Here is a 23,858-nt window from a genome sequence, read left to right on the forward strand (position 1 = left end):
ATCTCGTCCAATATTTGTCCTATAAACATCAAACTTGGTATTATAGAGGCTAGCTCATGATCAAGATCGGTTGGCTGATATTGTTCACAATCCACTCCGCACTTGGCTTAAGTATTTTGCTAGTTATCTTGAGCTAGTCAAAAACGCAATGCTAACTGATGCATTTCCGTTTCAGAACAGAATTTTCTCTACTATAAAAACACAAAATGTACCTTAGATTTCCGGCTTAAATGTTCAAAAAACCTCGCTCAATCGGTTGTTCTTTTGAGCTTCCAGCCGCGAAGAAACACTTTTCTTCAAAACAGCAACTGAGTATTATTTTGAAATTCAACTATTCATTTGTATATTCATCGGTGCATTTAAAACCGCACCGGAGAGGAGTTTTTTTTAATCTAAGCGTGTGGCAACGTGCAAATGCATGGTAGTTGGCTATCTGACCAATCAGAGCGCGTAATTTACTTTTGTTATGTTATAAAGCAAAATATCAAGACCCCGTTCCATTATTTGGCCTGGAGTCTCGTATTGCGCAGCAACCTCGTCCCCAGGGCGCTTTTCCCCGGCTTTGGAGGTGGGGCAAAGCTAGGGAAAAGCGCCCTGGGGACGAGGTTGGGACTGATTAGGCGTACAAGCTACGCTTGACCTGGCTTGACTGTAAACTCCGCAGATGGAAAAAATCCTATAACACAGCGCCCATTCAGAACCGATGTTTTGAACGTTTTCAAGCCTGGACGAAGGAGCCCCTCGCCCGCCCGTGCTTGAAAACTTTCGTCGCGCCTTTTCTCCCGCCTCGACTGACTGCCCCTGGGTCTCCGAGGATGAGAACAATGCGGCGTGTATTCGACGATTATGAATGAAAAACTTGGTACACTTTAATCTGCATCATCCAGACATTGACTATTCTATCTCAGCAAAACAGCGACACATTGAAACTTAAAAGATCTTTCTGTTTTACAAATGTTTCAATTTTTTTTTTCTCGTAAGTGATTTATGAACTTCGTATCGGAAACTCTAAAAATGTTATAAACAGTTGGGGGGTTTACATTTAATCGACGAAATATGGTGTATACTTTTCAAATAAAACAAATATTTCGGCTTGAACGCGATGGGGACTGGGAATGAGGGTTTTTAATAAGAAACAAAGGAGCATGGGAAGCCATGGGAAAGTCGCCATCTTTGCTGATGCGTGTTACACGGTAGTTATACATGCATGATGATGGCATTGAGAGGTACGTGTATTAGTTCTGATTAGTTGTTCGTTTTACGAACCGGAGATATAAGTGAAGTAATTAATAGAGTTTAGTGTATAGAAATCAGACATATTTAGCAAGCTTGCCAAGCTGTATTACCAGCTGCAAAGCAAAGCATGATAAAGTAAAGCGTTGGAAGCTAGCAGCGTGGTTTCCGGTTGACATCGACTAAATGTAAGCTTGAGAACGACTTTCTGTAAATACCACGGATAGGTGTGCAAGATGGAAAAGTCGAAATCCTCCAAACTTTGTCACAACAAAGCCCTTTGGAAACTATTTTAGAAAATAGAAGCTTCAGTTCGTTTGACTTAATATTTTCCGAAATAATAATATTTTTTTTAATTTTCACCTTCGAGATGCCTTGAAACCACCGAAAAATGTGCTTGATACCCTCGGTTCGTGAATGGAAACGGAAACTAATACCATGACTTTTCTTATATTAAACAATTTTATGATCCTTCCTTTCTACCTAAACGTTGTTACAATTTCAAAAGATTTCAATCTGATTTTTTAATATTTTTTCAAAATTACCCTCTAAATCAGCATTATCGGGACCATCAATTTTGCTATTTTTCAACGGCGAAAATCCCTTCCTGGTACATGGCTTTCATTAGAAAAATGGTATTCCAGAGAAAGAGCAATGCTTCCCCGATCAATCTGTGAAATAAAATTCTGGGGCAATTGAAACTGCGAGTTTTTACAACTGAAAACATTTACGGTACTCGCGTGATTTACTACCTCTGAACTTGCAGTTGTATTGATGAATACAACCGAGAACCTAGACAGCACTTGAAACTCTGGCCCAAATTTGCCCCTTTTCCGCCAGTTTAAAAACCAAAAACGATTTTAGATTTCACAGTGGTAAATTTTCAAAAGGAAAAGCAATTTTATTGTACGAAAGTGTGCTATGAACTTCTTGACTACAACACTTCCCTTACGTGCGTATTTGTTTACTTTTGCCGTATATATTTGTACAAAACGGCTTTAGTGTCGGTAGCTATTCTTTCAAATGCTCTCATTTCTCATGAACCAAATCGTTATAGCTTTAAAAAAAGGAAAACATTTTGACCTACCTCACATTATTTGACAACAGACCCGAATCCTTTACTGCCTTTAGCGAAACGCGATTGCGTGACAAAGAATTTTGAGACCCAGGTTACACGGCGAAAACGGAAACCATTCCGAAAAAGACACTCACGCGGAGCCTTCTGTAACGATAACAGCAAAACATGTAAATAATCAAAATCCTTAGTTTCACTGACTTATCCGCTAGAGCGATTATGAAAATGTAAGACTAAAAAAAATGTTTTTCACAAGAGACTGTGAAGTGCATGTTGGGCCCTTATAGTCTCTTACTTTCCATAAACGCCTGCTTACACATTTTGAGATACGATTATGAATTCCTTACATGTATCCTTAGAAGAATGCCATTGAGGGGGAAAAAAGCGCGCTAATTCGTAGTCTGAAAGGTCATCCCGTCCCTTCCCTCCACCCCCTAAGGGGCGGCAGCCCGTTTCGGGGTGGGGCGAAGAAACGCAGAACATTTCAGACTAGACAGGTCGGGGCTAGAAAACCTGCATAATTTTATAGCACCTCTGGTATTAAAAGCAAAGCTTTCTGTAGTTCTGGCAACCACGAGCAATTTTTGCATTTCTGACCAACGTTTGGGGAAAATATAGGCTTATGTCAAGCCAGAAAAAAGTGAGCAGTTTGATAGAAAATGTCAAGTACGACTGAACGGCGCCCGTATAAGCGCCCCTAATGATTCTGGCAGCGGGGGGGGGGGGGATTTTGAAATGTCACCTAACAAAATATATTCATGTGTCTAATAAACCCCCCTAGCGGAAATGCTAAAATGCAAAAACCAGTGGCAAAACATATATTCGAATGCTTTGAAAAAAGGAAAGGGGAAGACGGCAAAAAGTAAATACTCTAGGACTTAATTATTTATTATTAGCCATATATGGTTAGGAATTTTTTGTTGTTTGTAATTTTAGTTATTTGGAAATAGTTGATATACAAGAGACTATAAAGGAGACAGAGAGGGCATCCCCCATATACACGCTATTCCATAGGTAATTCGTCTCGAGTTATTTTTAACACCACAGATCTCAAGGGGGATTACACAACAGGCAATCACATGGCGCGAATGTGTTCCGCGTGGATGACCCACGCTGAGAGCCACGCGTCCTTCACGAAATGACGCAGAACAAAATGGGGGAAGACGCACAGAGCGATTTTGCTATTCCTTTTGTCGAAGAAAACGACTACAGCGAGATTTCTGCGAAAGCTGTGTCAGCGAAACCGAAATTAAAAAAGAATCGCCCTTCCTCTCTTTTATAGAGCTAACAGTAGAGCAGGGAAATCCTTAACACACTGAATATTCTCTAAGGATCATTTATAATTTACAGTTTGAGAGAGCAATTTCTGGTTTGATGTTTATTTTTTTCAGTCTTTATAGCGATTATTCCTACCCACTTACTTTGTCAATTGTAGGCGAACCCTCCTAAAGCTGAATTTCAAGGGACCATATTCAAGCGCAGAAAGAGAAATAAAATTTCGTCGTTGCTTATTTACGTCCTCCATAAAACGCGAAATTAGGCATTTTCACGTCGTAGTCGTGCAAAAACGGGAAAGAAATGAACAAAAAAGTGTGTTGCACGTGCGAAGTTGTTGTTTTGCTTATTAGACCTATTGTTTTTTTGACGTTCTAGTTGTCGTCCGCGTCGTTGGATCTTAAACTCCCTAAGTTGTACAAACGACCGGTTTCAATAGACCGGCGAAATTTCTCATTTTATTAAAGCACTGAGGTTACGACAACTTCGAGTTAAACTGATTTCACGGGTTGTCAAAGAGTCTAGCGATTCCTTTTTCCCAGGTGAGCGCCGACTCATTTCGCTTCAATATTCAGGAATGCTCTCGATCTTTTTACGCTTTCATTGCCTCTCGCCCGACATGTTTTGCACGGCGTTTGGTCATGCGAAACCTCCACGAAACATCCACGCCTCGCGCGAGGTAACTTTATCCCGATTCTAAAAATAACTCGAGACGAATTACCTATGGAATAGGGTGTATATGGGAGATGCTCTCTCTGTCCCCTTTATAGTCTCTTGTTGATATACTATTTATTGTATAAGACTCCAAATAAATAAAACATGTATGTATATATGTATGTATGTATGTAAGGAGACCTAGCTCTAAGCATACCGTCTGCGCTTTAGCTGTGAGTCTGCCTTGGAGATGAATTTCGCTTATATTTTTGAGCAACTCTTTAAAAAAGATTGCAAGCCGTATAGTTGCGTCCGTCTGGAACGCTCAAGCGGTGAAACCAATGATTGCGCCCCTCACACCTTGAAAAAAAAACCAAACAAACCCGCGTTTTTTGAGAAAAAAAAAGAAGGAAAGACGGTTCGCACTAACTGAAAGCTATTCTTTTTGCATTGCTATTGAAAATCTGAAAAGGAACAGTCTTACACACGTAGCCCTCGCGGCGGTACCAGGTGAATATATCACATACCCCATCGTTCCAGGTATATAACCTTTACTTAAGCGTAGGATGTAAGACACACTTGCGGATACGCGTAAGCATAATGTGAGAGATACCTAGAGGCAAAAAAATAACAGTGGCGCTGCTAATGTTGGCTCCCCTCAAAAATGAAGCGTATTAATAACGTGGGGTTGAAAAGTGAGATATTCGGATAATTGATAGCGAGTTATTTCCAGTCCACGGACTTTCTCCTAAATTTTTATAAAGTATTTGTTCTCTTAGAAAATCCAGAATTTCAAGGTTTCTTGATAGTTTTATACATACGCTAATTATGAGATTCCTTTTCTTCTTTCCTGACGATAGGTTATATCGGTCAAGAAAAAACAGCTTTCAGTAAGTTCAAATACGTTTTTGGAAGGCGCGATCTTTGGTTTCACAGCTGAGCGTTCCTGACGGGCCCACATATACGGGCTTGCAATCTCCTTTAAAGAGTTGCTCGAAACTGTAGGAAAAATTTATTGCCAAGGGAAACGCTCAACTAATAAAAAGCAGGCGGTATGCTTAGAGCTAGGTCCTCCTTGCTTAATTTCAGAGTTTCCCCTCCCCACCCAGCCTCCCCCTTTCGCCGGAGTCATTAGGGGCGCTTTTACGGGCGCGGTTCAGTCGTACTTGACATTTTCTATCAAACTGCTCACTTTTTCTGGCTTGACATGTGCCATAACCTATATTTTGGCAAAACGTTGCTCAGAAATGCAATACTTGTTCGAGTTTGCCAGAACACAAGAGGTGCTCTAAAGTTATGCAGGTTTTCTAGCCCCGCCATGTCTAGTCTGAAATGTTATGCGTGTCTTCGCCCCACCCCGAAACGGGCTGCCGACCCTTGGGGGTGGAGGGAAGGGACGGATGACATTTCAGACTACGACTTAGCACTTTTTCCCCCTCAATGTCTTTTTTCTAAGAATACAAGTGAGGAATTCATAATCGTATTTCAAAACGAGCGTGATGAAAACAAGAGACTACAGTGGAGCCTCGATTTAACGAAGGGCCAAGGGACTAAAAAAATTTCTGAGCCACCCAACGACGGTTCCCTTCTAAATTCATTGAAAACACTTTTCAATGGTGTACCCAGAGCACTTTTAGATCTCTAGAAGTGCATTCTAAGCGGCTTGTAAAATTTGTTCCTGTTCGGTCATCCTAGGGGAACTTGCATTGAGTATTTTCGAAATTACAAGGGCTTCAGTATTATTTTCCCAAAAATTTTACAATTTAACGTATCACGAAAATGAGAATTTTTCTGATTCCTCTCTCGATCACATGTTTGAATCCGAACATTTTAGGTTTCCTCTTTTCTACGAAAAATTAGCCTACCCTGGGATGTAAAATGTGAAAAATTAAACTTCAGAAAATCGTAGGGAATTTATAAGATAACCTTCGAAAATTGAACAGGAACGGAACGGTCATCTCGAAATTTTTAAGCGTCCTCAAGCTATAGAAAATTCTAGGCAATATCTACTTCTCCGAACAAATATTTTAAAGAAAACAGTCGCTGAGTGCCCCTGAAATTAAATTTGCTCGCTATAACGAGGTTTCGTTATATCGAGGTTTTTTTTCATACCGCAAATCCTCTATTAAGCCCCCCCGAGGGGCTTATTTATTTCAAGCCCATTTGAGGGGGAGGGGCTTAATATATTTAATTTGCAAACTACGATGATATCGGTTCTCCGTCCCGGATCTGTCCACACGAAGTTTTACGGTCGTGATTGATTAATACTGTCTTTCATTTATATTTAGTGAAGAATAATTAGGGGTGGGAAGCGGGTGCTTGATAGAGGGGGGGGGGGGGCTTATCTTCCCCTGAAAAGGGGAGGGGGGCTTATTAGAGGGAGGGGCTTATTTGACAGTGGGCTTTAATATAGGTTTTACGGTATATTTTACTATTATTGAGGTAAAGAAAATCATTCGTAGGTTTTTTATATCGCGGTTCCACTGTATAAAAATTTTTTTAGCGTTACGTTTGCAGGGTCGCTCTGGCGGATAAGTCAACGAAACTAAGGATTTTGATTATTTACATGTTTCGCTTTTATAGCTACAGAAGGTGCCGCGTGTGTTTCTTTTTCGGAATGGTATCTGTCTCCGCGGTATAACCTGGGTCTCAAAGTTCTTTGTCACGCAACCTCGTTTCGCTAAAGGCAGTAAAGGATTCGGGTCTGTTGTCAAATAATGTGAGGTACGTCAAAATGTTTTCCTTTTTTTATAGCTATAACGATTTGGTTCATGAGAAATGAGAGCATTTTAAAGTTTAGCTACCGACACTATTAGCCGTTTTGTACATATATGTACGGCAAAAGTAAACAAATACGCACGTAAGGGAAGTTTTGTAGTCAAGAAGTTCATAGCACATGCGGAAACATGACGGCAGTTAGCGTTTCCGCAAGAGTAAACCTGACGGAAACGCGAGTATAAGGGATGCGTTTAAGCGTATCCGCGGAAACTGAAACATGACGTATACACGTGTTTCCCGCAACAGTTAGTTACAATTCCGTCTGCGGATATTCAGGCTTCCGTGAGGTAACCGTTACAAAAAAAAGGAAACAGAAACACCTTTTTTCAACCTGTGACAATTTCGCACCATAAAATTGCTTTTCCTTTTTCAAAATTTACCACTGTGAAATCTAAAATCGTTTTTGGTGTTTAAACTGGCGGAAAAGGGGCGAATTTGCGCCAGTGTTTCAAGTGCTGTCTAGGTTCTCGGTTGTATTTCGATGTATTCATCAACACAACTGCAAGTTCAGAGGTCGTAAATCACGCGAGTACCGTAAATGTTTTCAGTTGTAAAAACTCGCAGTTTCAATTGCCCCAGAATTTTATTTCACAGATTGATAGGGAAAGCATTGCTCTTTCTCTGGAATACCATTTTTCCAATGAAAGCCATGTACCAGGAAGGCATTTTTGCCGTTGAAAAATAGCAAAATTGATGGTCCCGATAATGCTGATTTAGAGGGTAATTTTGAAAAAATCAGATTGAAATCTTTTGAAATTGTAACAACGTTTAGGTAGAAAGGAAGGATCGTAAAATTATTTAATATAAGAAAAGTCATGGTATTAGTTTCCGTTTTCATTCACGAACCGAGGGTATCAAGCACATTTTTCGGTGGTTTCAAGGCCTCTCGAAGGTGAAAATTAAAAAATATATATATTATTTTGGAAAATATTAAGTCAAACGAAATGAGTCTTGTATTTTCTAAAACAGTTTCCAAAGGGCTTTTTTGTGACAAAGTTTGCGGGATTTCGATTTTTCCATCTTGCACACCTATCCGTGGTATTTACAGAAAGTCGCTCTTAATTTACAGGGCCGGGGCCGGGGTCGGGGATTTCCCCCAGCTACTTTCAACGTGGCCCCTTGGCTACTTTGATAGAAAAGTAGAAGAGAAATAGAACCAAAAGAAATCCGTAGCTGTTTTATTTCCTTCCTACTTGTTGTATTTACCAAGCAACTTGAAATCTTAGTGAAAGTACATGAAAGAAGACATACTGGTGAGAAGCCATTTAAGTGCAAGCAATGTAACAAGGCCTTTAGCCGAGCAGGAATTCTGAAAGAACATGAAAGAATACACACTGGTGAGAAGCCATTTAAGTGCAAGCAATGTAACAAGGCCTTTAGCAGAGCAGGAATTCTGAAAGAACATGAAAGAATACACACTGGTGAGAAGCCATTTCAGTGTAGGCATTGTGACAAGGTCTTTAGCCGAGCAGGAAATCTAAAAGTACATGAAAGAATACACACTGGTGAGAAGCCATTTAAGTGCAAGCAATGTAACAAGGCCTTTAGCCGAGCAGGAAATCTAAAAGTACATGAAAGAATGCACACTGGTGAGAAGCCATTTAAGTGCAAGCAAAGTAATAAGGCCTTTAGCCAAGCAGGAAATCTAAAAGTACACGAAAGAATACACACTGGTGAGAAACCATTTCATTGCAAGCATTGTGACAAGGCGTTTCGCTGGGCACGATATGTGAAGGAACATGAACGAATACACACGGGTGAAAAACCTTTCAAGTGCAAGCAGTGTAACAAGGCCTTTCGTTGGAGCACATCTCTTAAAGCACACGAAGAAAGTCACCGTTGTTGGATTTGTCTTAGGCTGTTTAAGACCGAGCCGCTGCTTCGTCAACATTATGATGACCATATGAGGTTACTGGACCTAACGTCGTAAATGTAATCAACGTATTCAATATTTGTGACTTAACTTTGTATAATGATTTATAAATATTTCCTTGTAAATTTAAGCTAATTAACAAAAAGTTAAATTAATTTGGATCTGGGTAATTTTCCTGGTTGCTTAAAAGAATTTTCCTAATTGTTTTAAGTGTTAATGTTCTTCTCAGTTGATAGCATGTTAGAACCGACTCTCAACAGTAACGAGGGGGTATCAAAAACGTAGTTGCTTTGTTTCAACTAACGCGAAAATTTAAGTAAAATGTTATTAGAAGGCTATTGTTCAAGGCGTGTAGAAAGTGGAGTGTAAAAAATGGTTCCACACAAAACACTATCTGAGTTTTGTTAAAAGTGGGAAGTTTTTTCAAGCAGGAGTCGAACCAGGATTTCTTTTAAGAAAAGTTCAAAAGTTATGCTTTTTGTAGCGAATCATTTGCAGCGTTTACCGCCACTACAAGTTAATTTCTGGTAAGCGCGCGACCCTTGTATGGTCGTAGTTTCAGTTTTAGTTTCTGGTTTGATTGGTGCATTTAGTGGTGGGAGACTCCTTGGACACTTAAGACACTTAAGCTGTTTTCTGTAAATAGACAAGGAAAGAGTTTCTTAACATTTACAGTCTAGCGTCAATTTTTTTGGTTTCGATCATCTGCAAAAAATTTCAGTTTTAGTTGCTTGTTCGATTGATGCTTTTAGGGATTGAAGACCCTCAGGAATCTCTTGCTTTGTTTTCATTGAAAAAGGTACCAAGACAGTTATTATGGTGTCAATCGTTTGCAAAATGTTTACATTTGGAACCTTTTTGTTTTCGGCTCATAAAGTTTGTGGCCGAAGCACAGCGAAGCAAAACTAACGTAAATTGCGGATCTAGATCTGTTGTACGGGAGACTGATGGTTTGAAAATATACTGCGTTGTGTGTAAGAACGTTCTCTGTTGACGAGTGGCCTTTAAAGGAAATTTGAATGTGTAACAAAATGATTTTAGCGATGAGGCGTCACGGAAGTGAGAATTATTCGTTACTCGCAAAGCAGCTATTTGTGTGGCCTTATCCTTATAATAAGTTGAGTTTTTTGGCAAGCATTTCCTATTAACCGTTATAGTGTTGAGGCAGTTCTTTTTATCAGTCATTTTCCCAGTAATCACGTCATTATAGATGATTCTGATCGCTGGCTGGCGTCATTACATCAGTGGTTACTGAAATTTTGAGGCAGCATTGTTGTTAATATATTTTTTTTAGATTTAGGAGCGGTGTTAGGTTTGGAACTTTGACGCTTGAAATTTTTAATTGTACCCTTATCTTGTAGACCTGTAGCTTTCGTGACGAAGAAAAATATTTTTTGGTTCCGTTTTTAAGTCTCTTTTAGCTTATGTTTGTGGTTATGTTCATTTTGTGCAAAAATGGAAAATACAGTGTTTGGTTTGATGTAAAATGCTCTCTAGACTATTATGTTCTACATATTAAACAGCGTAGAAAGTGTTAATATTTTCACCACGAGTGTGCATCGGAAATGCGTTTCAGTTTTTTTTTTATCGTCAAAGCCTTGCTTATTTTCCTGCCCCTGGTTTTCCAAACGTTTGCCAGTGCTTTCTACCAGACAAATCACTATCCAACGGATAAATATTCGGGGAAACAATTACGCTATGCACTAGAGAGATCTTTTTCCAGAGGATAGCGCTTGAACGCTAGGGCCTAAAGTGATCATTGAATTCATTAAATTAATCCCACAACCTTGGGCGTTGTTTTTACAGTACTAGGAGTCTCTACATATTCTTGATTAGAACCCCATCCAGTTCCTGGTCCCGCCCAAAAAGGGTTACTTAACTTAAGTGGCATACGAGACAGTTGAGGTTTTGCAAGATGAGGACCTCGAGTATTAGGCTCAATTTCCGCGGCTCTCTCGGTCCTCCCCGAGAAGAGACGGCTGGACACTTGAGTGGCCTATCGTGTCTGTGACGTAAATTCAAAATTTTAATTTATGCGTCGTTACCAAGCATCGGAAATGGGAAATGTCATTAAATACCGACCAAATGTTGTACTTTGCCTCGTCATCGCATTTGTATTTGCCATAAAAATCAGCAGAAACACGTACGGATTGTATTTGCATCGATCTTGCATTACCGATGGACTTCACAGTCGTCTCTTTAACGTTAGCTGTCAACAACCATGGTTGCGGTTGGTTGAACTGGAAAATCATACCTACCATTTGCCAGTTTCTCTAAGCTAATACTTTTCTTTGGAAATGTTTTTAATTTTTTAAGCTTTAAACGCCCTAACACGCGATTGCACGCCACATCAAACAACACCCTTGCATCCGCTGTTTTAAATCTGCTCCAGGAAAACAAACTTATGCTGCCTGCTCGATTTGAGCTGGTAACGATCTGATTGGTGGAAATTGACAATAGCAAACTCATGCGTCCGGTTGCTGGTCGGGAACAAGCGTGGGCTTATTTCACGAACAGCGGCTGGTGATCTAGCAACCTCGTCCCCAGGGCTTTTCCCTTAAAAAATGGGTGGAGCGGGAAAAGGCCCTGGCATCGGCTGGTCAAGTGTCCCCTCGTACACCCCAAAATCCTGGGTGTAATAAATTAGCGCTATGGGAAAAGCTAAAATTATGCGTGATCTCACACCGCGCGATCTTGGGCGGCCTTTTATATCTCTTGATGATTAACGAAAGGTTTTACAAGATTTCCTTTTCGTCACAGATACTGGCCACGGTAATTTTTGCTTTCCTTCGATTTCTATGAAGGGGGCAGCGAGTAACATTTGTAAAACCTCTGTTTATAGAGCGGTATAAATGAAAAACAAGCTATTTGTACTTATCCTCGGAAGAGAGAAGATATCAGAGGTCTTCAAATGTTTCATAAACGTGACCTGTTATCGTTCCTGGCTGGAGGGGTGACTTGCATCCGGTGCGGAGATTTGTTTGTTTCATGGTCGGGTTGTAGAGAAGACCAGACTCCATAAAGCATTTTGACGAACAATTCTATTTCAATCAAGTTGAATCCTGGAGGCAAAGGCCCGTATTTTTGTTTGACATTGGACAAAATCACTTTCCGCTTGATCGTACAGTAATTACACAGTCACGTTGAAGTTCAGTCAAAGTACTAGTCGATAAACAGCTTGTCTCAACTCTGAAGCATCTGATATATTTTGTACGTGATAACGTAGAGCCGGTACGCCTTTTCATAAACTTGCAGCGTTTGAATAATGCGCAATTAAATGGATTTTAAGCTTTTGAATCGCACACACGCGAAAATATTGACATAGTTCGCGATGTTAGTATTTTCCATTGTTTTCGACTTCTGTCAGCGCAAAACCAGCGGGTTGCATATAAATGAGCTTTTCAGGAATATTTAGGCTGTCACGTGACCAGCCGATGCCAGGGCCTTTTCCCACCCCACCCATTTTTTAAGGGAAAAGCCCTGGGGACGAGGTTGGTAATCTAGCCTCCCACGCAGGCGTTTTTAGGGGAGCTCGTTTTTCATCCCTCCCCACAAACGCCTGCTCAAGCGAAGACAACATTCCTTTCCCAAGCTTAGCCAATCACATTGTGCTTTCCAAATTCTGGAAAGTTTACCTTGACCGCAAGGTAATCTCGACTGATAATTACTCGATCTGCATTAAACACGGGGAAAGCTTTCTGACCTCTAATAAATGTTAGATTCAGAGCGGCAAAAATAAGATTTAGTCAAAATTTAGAATACTCCATGCACTGTATAACCTTATATAGCGAAGGAAAGAAAAGAAGGAAAACGGTAACTCTAGGGTCACGTTCAGTCGTGTTTATACTGTCAACACTTTATTGCACAATTGTTGATTGGTCACTTACCGCGCAAATAAAACAATGGGAAAGGAACGTTGTTTTCGGTTGAGCAGGCGTTTGTGGGGAGGGATGAAAAACGAGCTCCCCTAAAAACGCCTGCGTGGGAGGCTACTGGTAATCTAGCCTACTCCCGTATACGACTTGCAGAAACTCCATACTGATGACGTCAGGCCACCTAATACTACTGGTCATGAAGCGTGGGAAATTTGCTTGAACCACGCAAAGAGATGCACTACTTAGGTCTGGGTACTGATGCGTCGTCTGCGGTCTTTCCTTAAACGTCTTTTCGCAGGGAAGCCAGTGGTGGCGTCACGAAATGTCGCGTTTTCTCAGTCTAGAATCAGTCTGTCTCAGTCTGTTGGAGAGCAAGGGACGTACTGGGACAACACAAACAAAGAACTGATATCATTGAAAATTGCAATTTTCTTTGTTTTTGTTGTCCCAGTACATCTCTTGTTCTCCAGTATGGCAATTTTGTACCACGTGAACCGCTAGCTGTAAACAGCCTGTTCATGGGACAAATTTCAGCTAAAATTTGCTGTTGTGAGGCTTTTTCAAGTCGAATGTGGCCAACCCCTCCCTTCACCCCACAAGCGACGTTAAAGGCGATTTACGACAACCAGAAATTACAGGAATCACGAAATTCAATATTGCATCGCTTTCCTCAGGCCTTTTGTCCAGGATTGTAGTTCTCAACACCCCGCGAGCAGAGCCTCATTGGCTAAGGAGGAGAAAAGGAAGCTCTGCCTGAATGAGGTTTGAGGTCGCCGCAGCCCCAACTTCTGGACTAAACAATCTTCATTCTTGTTTTGTCTCGTCAAACTAGTTTTTTTCGAGTGTGAGCATCCATTTATATTTAAACCAATCGTCATAACCCAGCCGGCTGAAGCAAGCGCACGACTAAAGGCCTGGGTTAGAAACTATATCTCAGCAACGTGCCGCGCATGCTCAACAAAGCTCTTCCTCGATTCATGCAGAATCTTTCACAAGTACGCCAAAATCGAGCAAGCGAAAGAAATGCTCTGCTGGCCGGATGATTCTTTACAGAAGAAAGGTGAATTAAACGAAGATTCGACAGTAATATTTATTTTTATTTGGGGGTCAAATCGCGATAATCCTTGAGTATGTCTTCAAGGAACAGCAGAGAACTAAGGGAGCGAAAATTGTTCCTGTCGTATAATATTCGCACTGCATACCTATTGTCCCGACACGGGGAACTAAGTTATGGGAGAAAACAGGGACTGCCAGGACAAGAGTAGAGTACTGAGAGTATGCGAGATCAACCGCCACCAGGGGAGGTGGGAGGGGCGAAACTTTGAAGTCACTTCTCCGTTGAACTGGCCAAGAGGCGAGCAGAAATCGTTCGATTCTAACCAAGGGCAGCAATGCATTATCCCACCAGCGCGCAGGCCCAACACGACGAAACTTTAAGGAGTTACTCATTTCCCACGTCACGGTCCAATTGTGTATGCAGTGAGAATATTATATTGAGTTGCACTGGGAGTAACAATGAACCATCAGCGACTCGTATTAACGCTATGTGATGGTATATGTGATCTATTTCAAATTCACACATTACTCCTTTTACCTCGAACAGCTTGAGGAAGACTGACGTATCATTGAGGATTATATTTGAATTATAGTTGTTTTGTGGCGCGGTGGTTTCTCTCCTTTCGTGGCGCAGCGTCCGGCCTAGAGAAACCACTGCTCGCAGGGTACTCAATTGTCTGATATTTAATAAAGGTTTTTTTTGAGGAACGAAGAAAAGCCCCAAATTGATTGTACTCGGAAATTGCCCTCAAATTCAAAATAAAACAAAGCAAAAACTGTAGAGTAACACATTAATGTTTCCATTTGCCAACGAAATACAGTTACGGGCACCTCTCTATTACGGACAGTTCGTTTGGTCCCAGAAATACCAAACATCATACATTCCCTACCTCTATGATACGGACACCTATGTAAAGCGGACACTTGGTTCTGTCCCTTTGGTGCCCGTATTAGAGAGGTTTGACTGTATTACGTGTGCCAAATGATTGTAGTCAGAAGGTTTCACAGTATTTTGCTGTTTGCGCAGTTCAGTATTCAGTCTTGGCTTTGATTTCCTCGGTACATGTAGACAAAGTACTTGCATGGTTGAGTTTTAGAAAGATCTACGTCCTCAAAACGAGTTTCAGTAAAAACGTGCCACAAATTAACGACAAAAATTACCCTTCCAACTATAAGCTAGCCCAATGGGTTTTGAGACACACATTTCCCTCCCAGTATAAACGTAGGCGATTTTGAAACGTAAATTTCGTTCTACGAATATAAGCCCTTCCAAAAATAAGCCCCTCAAAAATGGCCTTTGAAAAATATAAGCCCTGGGGATTATTTTTGAAATTTTACGGTATTTTCCAAAATGTAAAATACGTTTATTGCAAAACCTAGGGTAGGTGTAAAGGGCCAACAGTGTGAATTAAGAGAAATAAGCCGATAGCAAAAAAAATATATGAAAAAAATCAAACAATGTATTTAAATGGGTGGTTCGATTGGGTTTCTTTAATATATATTTGTAGCCTCCAAACCTCTGTTTGAAACTAAACCATGGAAGCGCGGTACGAAATTGATTTATTTTATTTATTTATTTTATTAGCTTTGCCAACATAATATAAATACAAATACATAAGGGTAATCAAACAAAATAACAAAGAAAAAGTGGCAAGGATTCCACAACAGCGTGAGCCAATTAGTGCGGGCCCAGATAATTAAAATAATAGAATATTTAAAATACAGTGAAACCTCTATTAAGCGGACACCTTCGGGACCTTCCCAAGTGTCCGCTTAATAGTGTTTGTAAAAATTGCGCAATGTTTTTAACGATCAGCATTCAACGGTTACTCTGTACTGCAACCTCGTCCCCAGGGCTTTTCCCTCAAGCGGCACTTGGAAAAGCAGTATTATCCACTCTATCTTACAGTCCTATTTAGTCGTACTTATATCTACCATTGTGTCTTTAAAATCAGGGGTAACCAGCAGGACAATGACCACAAGCACATAATGTTTTTCAAACGCCACCTTATTCGCATTTTATTTGTACGATCAATCACAGCGGGGTTGTATCAATAGATCTCTTTCTTATGCATTATTCATCACACGAGATGTCCCACGAGGCTCTATTTTGGGTCCCGTCCTTTTCTTGTTGTACATTAATGATCTTCCACTTGGTATATCAGAAAGCTTGCAATGTAGACATTTGTGCTGATGACACTACATTATGGAAGACTAGTATTGATCCTACAAGTATACAGCATGGCCTTCAAAGTAGTCTCATTAAAGCAGATCACTGGTTCTCCCGCCGAAACAAGATGATGCCAAATGCAAAGAAAACAAAACAGTTACTTCTTGAAACTAAGCAAAAGATTTCTCATTGTGCAAATCCGGTGCTCAATCTTTTTTTTTTTTTTTTTGCGAGGAACTAAAATTAAAGAAGCTGTCAATGAAAAGATTCTTGGGGTGATTCTAGACAAGCATCTTGACTGGACTAATCATATTTATTCTATGATCACCAAATTAAAATACATGCCTCTTCCGCTTAGGAAATTATTATACATTGCTTTGATTAAGTCAATATTAGAATATTGCTGCTGTGTGTGGGGAAACGCTACGAATAAATAATTCAATTAAGCTCCTCAGAATTCAAGAGCGTTGTTCAAGACTAATTTTGGACACAAACATTTATGCCTTCTCAGTTAACGTTTTTAACAAGCAGCTGAGCTGGATCCACATTGATGATATCATAGTCTTAAGGAAACTTTGTATTATGTTCAATATCATTAATGGTAAATGTCCTGATTATTTCGATCATTGTATTTGCTACGTCAATGCCAGGCATAATTATGAAACTAGAGCGTCAACTAATGTAGAACTATCCGTCCCTTTTTTAATACCAAAACTGGTCAACGTACATTTCTTGCAAACGGCCCCAGACTTGGGAATGATCTAGCTAGAAATATTAGAGGTCTAAGTACCATGGCCAAATTTAAAAATGAATTACATAAACATTTTTTAGACTGTAATTTTGAAAATGACCATTTTATTATTAGCAGAAGTTTTTAACCTTTAATGTTTTTAAAATTCCAATCTTACCAAGTTTTATATCAATATATATTTACAGTCTTTATAAGTTTGCAATGAACCTGTAATTCAGTCACCTGAGTTGCAGTAAACCAGTGATAATTGATTTTTTAGTAGCTAGTTGAAAGTTAATTTAATTTGCTCAAGATAGATTTACCAGCAAAGTTTTTTTTGTTTTATTCCAGGCATTGTAGTGACTGCTTATTCTCCGCTTGGATCTCCTGATAGACCGTTTGTCGACAAAGACGCGCCTGTTGTGTTAGACAATCCTCTGTTGCAGAAAATCGCCGATAAACACAAAACTACGATCGCTTTGGTGAGCTGTACAGTATTTATATCTTTTATAAACTGCACTCAGCCCAGCTCTATTCGATTCTCGTATTACGCCAACTGACGGGAGTGTTAAAGTGGAGCGCGATCAACTGAGATGCGCCTAACGTGACTTATTAGGGACTTTTACGATCCGACGACGCGATATCAGTGAAAAAAAAACGCTTGAAAGGTGAATTTTCGTTCTTCCAGTCTTTATCGCGACTATTCCTACCCATTTACTTTAGGAGTACCCCCTGGAGTTGAATCATAGGATCCTATCCAAGCTCAGAAAGAGAAATAAAATTTCGTCGTCGCTTGTTCACGTCCTCCATTTAATGTAAAATTAAACAATTTCACATCGCAGTCGTTCGAAAACGGCAAAGAAATGTAAAAAAAAGTGTGATGCAGACGCAAAGTTGATACCTATTCCGACGTTCTCGTTGCCATCGCGTCGTCGGATCATAAAGTCCCTACTTACTGTAAGAACACCCAAGTTGTTCTCGATGTGTTTCACCCCCCCTACACCCGGAACAAGATCGCTTGAAACAAATGCCTTGCCTCGAGTCATAAAGCTAAGGCTGAACTTGTCCCGGGAATTTCCGCGGTTACGGTGGTAACAAGTAAAATTGAATAAGGTGTAATTGGTTTTTCATCATGCAGGTTGCTCTGGCCTGGGGTATTAAGCGTGGAACTCCAGTCCTTCCAAAAGCTGTCTCTGAGAATCACATTAAAGATAACCTAGACGCGCTTAATGTAAAACTAGATGATGATGACATGAAGGCCATCGAAAACATCGGGATATGTCACCGATATTTTACTATGAGGTGGATGTACAAACCCGAGGAGGTTCCTGACAATTACTGGGATGGTGAGGAATGAGACAAGAAAATAAGCCACCTAGCGATACATAGACAAATACATGGGACACAATTACTGTAACTGGCTAATTATGAGTGGAGTGATCAGTGGAGTGATAGTAGATCTGGGGGGGAGGGTACTCCTGGGAGTTCTTGGTGGGGGTGTGCCGCCCCGCTCTACAGATCCTGACCCTATATCAGACCTAAAAATGGCATTGTTCACACCCATTTTCAGACCTGGCCTCTAAAATCCACACCCGTTGTCAGACCTGGCCCGTGAAAAATTGTGTCATCATTAGTTAGATTTAAACGGCTACAAAAACGATTTCTTGAAATCCATTTCGAATTCGCGTATTTCTTTTTCATTCTTACTCATTTGTAATTGAAACCAATTAAAACCATAAATACGTTTATACACTCCCGTAGGTCCCTCGAAAATCATACCCGACTCCAGACCAATGAGCAAAGTCTTTACCCGTTTTCAGACCAAAATGGCTCAAAAACCCTACCCTTTGGGGCGGCACATACCTTTTTGGCTTATGTAAGGGAGTACCTCCCCCCCCCCCCCCCCCGTAGTCGATGTTCTCACAGCAAACAATAATGATGTAAAATAAACTCGTCGAACCTGGAACTGTACATTTTGCAAGACTTTTTGCATTACTTTGTTGTACCTATTGTTTCTAATTTCATCGCAGTTGGGTGGTTGGTTGACTAAAATCGACGTCTTAGTTTTGAGAGAATACAGTTTTGTAAACAAACGTGATCGCGATTACTCGTACCGTCAAACCTGTGTGTACAACGGTCACCCTTGGGGAATGACAAGGTGACCGTTATATACAGGGTGACCGCTATATATACAGGTCAACTTTGCAGAAGATATAATATAAGGCAACTGGAAATTTCGGAAGTCGCTCGGTGACCGTAACATACAGGGTTACCGCTATATACAGGGCCGTTATATGGAGATTTTCACTTGTTTGCCGCCGACATTGCCTTTATTACGTCAATCCTAAAGTGCATGCAAAGATGGCGAGTATCGAATAAGCCTAAAGGGAAGGCTTTGTTGTAACTCCCATGTAATTTATAGCGCAAGTTAGGTAAAGGATAGCGGTGTTCGACGTGTTCCCATGAGAGTTAACTATAGTTAACAATGCTAAAACTGGCCTATTACTGCGCTTTTCACAAACATACGAATTCTGAAGTTCAAAAGTCAACTGACGACTGCGTTTTTCGCTGCCGTTAATCATCTTAACGGACCTCCTAGGAAACAATACTTTACTTTAACGGGTTCAAAAGGTCAAGGTTTGTGATTTGTGATTGGTAGATTTCGATCCGTTTTGTGTGTTTCTGTGTTTCAAGGTTCGTTGCTTGTGATCGTAATTATGATTGACGGCAGCGAAAAACGCAATTGTGAAGGCGGCCCTTGAACTTTAGAGTTCGTATGTTTGTGAAAAGCGCAGTAAGAATAATAACTTAAACGATATCCCGAAGTAATTGCTAGGGGAAATTTATCTATCTCAGTTAACAATTATTATACATTTCTCAGCTGTCAGTTGAATTTTCGGCCATTTCTCAGAAGGTAATTGAATTCTGCAAAGCTGATCGTACTACGTGAAAGTAAACTTTGCAAGACATCAACACGACACCGAAAGAACCCAAAACAGAGCCGTGTTGCAGCCGTCGACAGCTTTTTCGCCATTATTTTAATTTTTTAATTTTTCATAATTATTATTTTTTTATCCTCAACAACACTTTATTACACGTTTACATACAAAGAAAAAATTACAAAAATTGTAAAAGAAGCTAGAAAAAAGTAGCAAAATTACAGTTTATAAAAGTGATCAAAAGTTATCAAAAATTACAATTTAAATTATCTTTACGCTTATGCTCCATGAAAAATCAGTAACTTTTTTTTCTTTTTACAAAACAAAGTAAGGTAACAGACGAAAACTATATTTGTCAGTATGATCAACTATTGCACATATTAGCACACATCGACAATGGTTTTGAAAAGGAAAAACAAACAAACAGACAGACAACTAAAACAGGACGGTTAAAGTATTAATCTTTAATGTTATATTTTACAGAATTAGATATAAGGTGAAAAAGTAAGTAACAAATAAAACTTACAAGGAAAGAAAACGTAAACAATACAAAATACCACTTTATTTCAACACACTGTAACTAAACTATCCCTTCATGACCAAATTAGCACTTCCACAACTACCTCACTGCAACACCTAAAACCACTTTTACCTCTCATGTTACTTCATATTAAATTCTACTAGAAAGTTTCACTCGTTAACAAACTACAGCATTATTAATTCACGTCCAATATAACTCCACGCCTTCCACCTCACGCATCTCAGCCAACCCCTAAAATATACAACGCTACTGCACTACTCTCACATCCCTAATACACATAAAAAAGCTTCACGCACGCGTTGTACATCTACGCCCAAATATACGCTCCCACAGCGTCTTGTTTGATCATGTTTACACGATAGGTGGGGTTACCCGCCACATGTTACCTCACCTATTTGGGTCCTGCACCTCCATGTAAACAGGCCCTAAACCTATTGCTTTTTTGCCGTCCTCGTTGCTGTCGCCGTCGTGGTTGCTAAAGCTACCTTTGTTTCGATGAAATTTGTACTTCTTGGGTTAGGCAAGGCAACGCCAATACAATTCTTAGATACTCCGTTTGGCTTGTGGCTTATGGCGTGCTCACCGCCCTCGGGAAGAGAAAACATGTGAAACGAAATGTAAAATAACCCTCTGTGAGTGTATTAAATCTAGACAACGAGCTGTCGTTAGCTCAGGCTTCGTTCTTGTGACCCCTACCCTTTCTCCTCAGATCAGTTCGCGTGAGTTGACGCAAGTGGTCTATAAGACGCTTAGGAGGAAAGGCCGTGCCTTTCAAAATATTGGCAAAAAAACTATATTCCCAGCTGTCAAATCAGCCTTGCTTCTTTCTGTTCTTCATATATTGATGAAATGTAATAAAGCACGCTACGCTAGCCTTTCTTTCAAATTGAAACGTCTTAGCTTAACCTCATCATTGTGTGTAAGACCTAAAGAAGGAAGGCCGTGCCTTCCGAAATATTGGTAACACAAATACAAATCTACCTAGAGTTGTGAAAACCCGGGTTAGCAAACATTTTGTAATTTTTCTCAATCTCCCCTATCTAATAGTTTGCTTACGGTGTTCAAGGGGGAGGGGGGGCTTGTTTTGTAGTTAGGGATTTGTGTAGAAGTGGATGTAGACAGAATTACTATCTTACCCCCCCCCCCCCCCCCCCGCCCAAGTTTTCGGCCTTTTTTCCTCCTACCAATAATTTTCTCTTTAACACTTTGAAATAAGTGCGCCCCTATGACACTTTACATGTACAGCCTGGGTCAATGATTTTATTAACGCCCACATACAATAATCAACGTTCTTCCCTTCTTTTTCCCCAATGTTGGCCCCGAAAATGAGTGCACTCAGCTCAAAAACCTATTCCTTAACAACATTGGGAGATTAGAAGAGAAGAATCGTTGGCAAGTGACCCAGCTTTTTTTACGTTATTCCACCTTCCTTTCTTCCACCATTTACGTTCTTCCACCTTATAAGACAAGAAGAACAAGTAAATGTGCTGCCTTGTGGAAAATGTTTTTCAGAACTTGTTCTTCACTATAGATCTTGCCGAATTGGTACGCTGGAGTTGTGAACCAGAGTATTTTTCAACATTCGGGTACACAGCCACGTATCACGTGTTATTTCGCACGTGCTATCATTATGACGGTCAACCACACGGTCAACCATGATTGCAAAATATTGCTATGTGAAAGGCCATTTTCGGGTCTTTCTATGGAGGTATAACTTTGCTAGTACTATCTACTTTTTCTACGTTTTGCTAAAGCTTTCTGTTATTTGATCTTTCACGGTTTAACAGACGGTTAACCATTTTCCAAGGTGAAAAATGTTAGCCTTTTAGCCCCTCTATTTTCTCTTCAAAGTCCGTCGAGCGCGCGTGAATAAAAATAAACCGCGGGGGATTTATTGACCGCCAGCGCAAAAGGGTAGTGGTGGGGGAAGAAGAAAATAGACGGTCGTTATTTATTTTTCTTTCTCGCTCGCTCGCGTGCTCGCCTCGCTCTCGCGCACGCCGATGTTTGCCAAAAGAACGAAAAGTACTGTACTGTACTCTACTGTGTACAGGCTAAAAAAAATGTCAACATAGATTACTTTTTACAGGGGCAGCCAAAGACAGTTTCCTCCTAAATACATTGAAAACACTTTTTAGGCTATTCAAAGAACTTCTAGTTTTTAAGAAATTCATTCTAATCGGTGCTGTAAAACTTTTCATTTTTGCCGATCAGGTCTTTATTCGGCATATTCGTTTGCAGTCCTTTGTCGTTAATGTTTGTACTATAAAATTCATATCCGTTCTGTCATCCTCGGGAAACTTGAGTCTTTTCGAAATTACCAGGGCTTCAGTATTATTTTCCCGAAAATTTTAGATGTAATTTTAAATTTGACGAAAGTGAGAATTTTTTTATTCTTCTTTCCATCGCATTTTTGAATCCGAAAATTTTAGGTTTCCTTTTTCTGCGAAACTAAGAAGTGAAATGCGAAAAATCAACCTTCAGAAAATCGTAGGGACCTTATTAGATAAGCTTCGAAAATTGTACATGAGTGGAACGGTTATCTAGAATTTCTTAGCCTTCCTCAAGGTATAGAAATTACTGGGCAATTTTTACTTCTCCGAACAGATATTTTACAGAAAACTATCACTGGGTGCCCCTGTTTTTACAACACTGACGGTAAGGCCACCAAATAGTTTGTTGGCCATAAGGAAAAGAAAAATTTTCAGCTTAAAAAGTTCACTTTCTAAACTACACACGTCCTCTGTTTTAACATGATAAACTTTACATTTCGTCTATTTTTATTTTATTTTTTCTGAGGCTTTGAAATGGTCAACCGTCTGACAGATCGTGACTGACAGGTAATGATTAGTTTCGCAAACATATGTGCCACAATTTGAACATTCTCGGGAAAGTTCTTTCAATAAAACTTGAGAAATAAGGTCCTCACATCTTCTCATAGGGCTCGCAGATGATGAGTTATTCGATGAGAAGATTATGCGTGGTTGTGGATAGTCATATCAGTGCCGCGAAAGTGTGATTCTGTGGTTTCCGCATGGTGTTGACAGGTATGTGATCGCGTGGTTGAACTGCAGTTTTCGCCAAAATATTCTGTGCCAGCCAGACGACGGTGTTTAGCTTTGCTGATTGTACCTTGAGAAAGCAACTCTCGACTATGGAAAATTGCATGGATCTGGGTCTAGTTTCAGCGGGCTCTAATGGCATTGAAACATAGACCGGTTTTTGGAGATAAGAAGGTGATAATTTGTGTCAGTTTTGTTGTCTATTCCAGGCAAAATCCTGTCGTTAATCGGACCGCGACTATTTCAGTTGTTATGTTAGCCTCAACCAGGCACTCTTCCGCTGCAGTTCACTGTACTGAACATTTTCTAGACTAAAATGACACCGGTTTGAAACTTCACGAAGTCAGATTACTGAATAAATGTTCTAAAATTGGTGTCATTTTTTAAAAATTTGGACTCGCTGGAATGTTTCTAGGGACCATTAACTTACTGCCCGTCGTCAGATAAAGGCTTTTAATCGGCCTTTGAATGAGTTTTATTGTTTTAAATTGCCAAGTAGTAGAATGAGTTGATATTTTTTGCTAACCCAGTTTTCAAAAATCCAGGTAGAAATGCAAAGGATGGAAATTATAATACATGTAGAGTTGTAACTCGGAC

The 23,858-nt window shown here is 40.0% G+C and overlaps 2 protein-coding genes across 2 annotated transcripts in view; both read left to right on the forward strand.

Annotated features, from left to right (window-relative positions):
- The window catches only part of LOC140952440 (aldo/keto reductase slr0942-like), a 35,429-nt gene extending 17,301 nt beyond the window's left edge, over nt 1–18,128 (forward strand). The window contains exons 8-9 of the mRNA XM_073401866.1: nt 17,071–17,201; nt 17,858–18,128. Of these exons, the coding sequence (XP_073257967.1) occupies nt 17,071–17,201; nt 17,858–18,076 (350 nt within the window). The 3' untranslated portion in view covers nt 18,077–18,128. The remainder of the gene's footprint in view (nt 1–17,070; nt 17,202–17,857) is intronic.
- Nucleotides 18,129–23,323: 5,195 nt separating this feature from the next.
- LOC140952448 (transient receptor potential cation channel subfamily A member 1 homolog) overlaps nt 23,324–23,858 on the forward strand; it is a 28,707-nt gene continuing 28,172 nt past the window's right edge. The window contains exon 1 of the mRNA XM_073401883.1: nt 23,324–23,435. The gene's annotated coding sequence lies outside the window, so the exon portion shown is untranslated. The remainder of the gene's footprint in view (nt 23,436–23,858) is intronic.

Source organism: Porites lutea, chromosome 1 (genome assembly GCF_958299795.1).
Source record: "Porites lutea chromosome 1, jaPorLute2.1, whole genome shotgun sequence".
Classification (NCBI taxonomy): Eukaryota; Metazoa; Cnidaria; class Anthozoa; order Scleractinia; family Poritidae; genus Porites; species Porites lutea.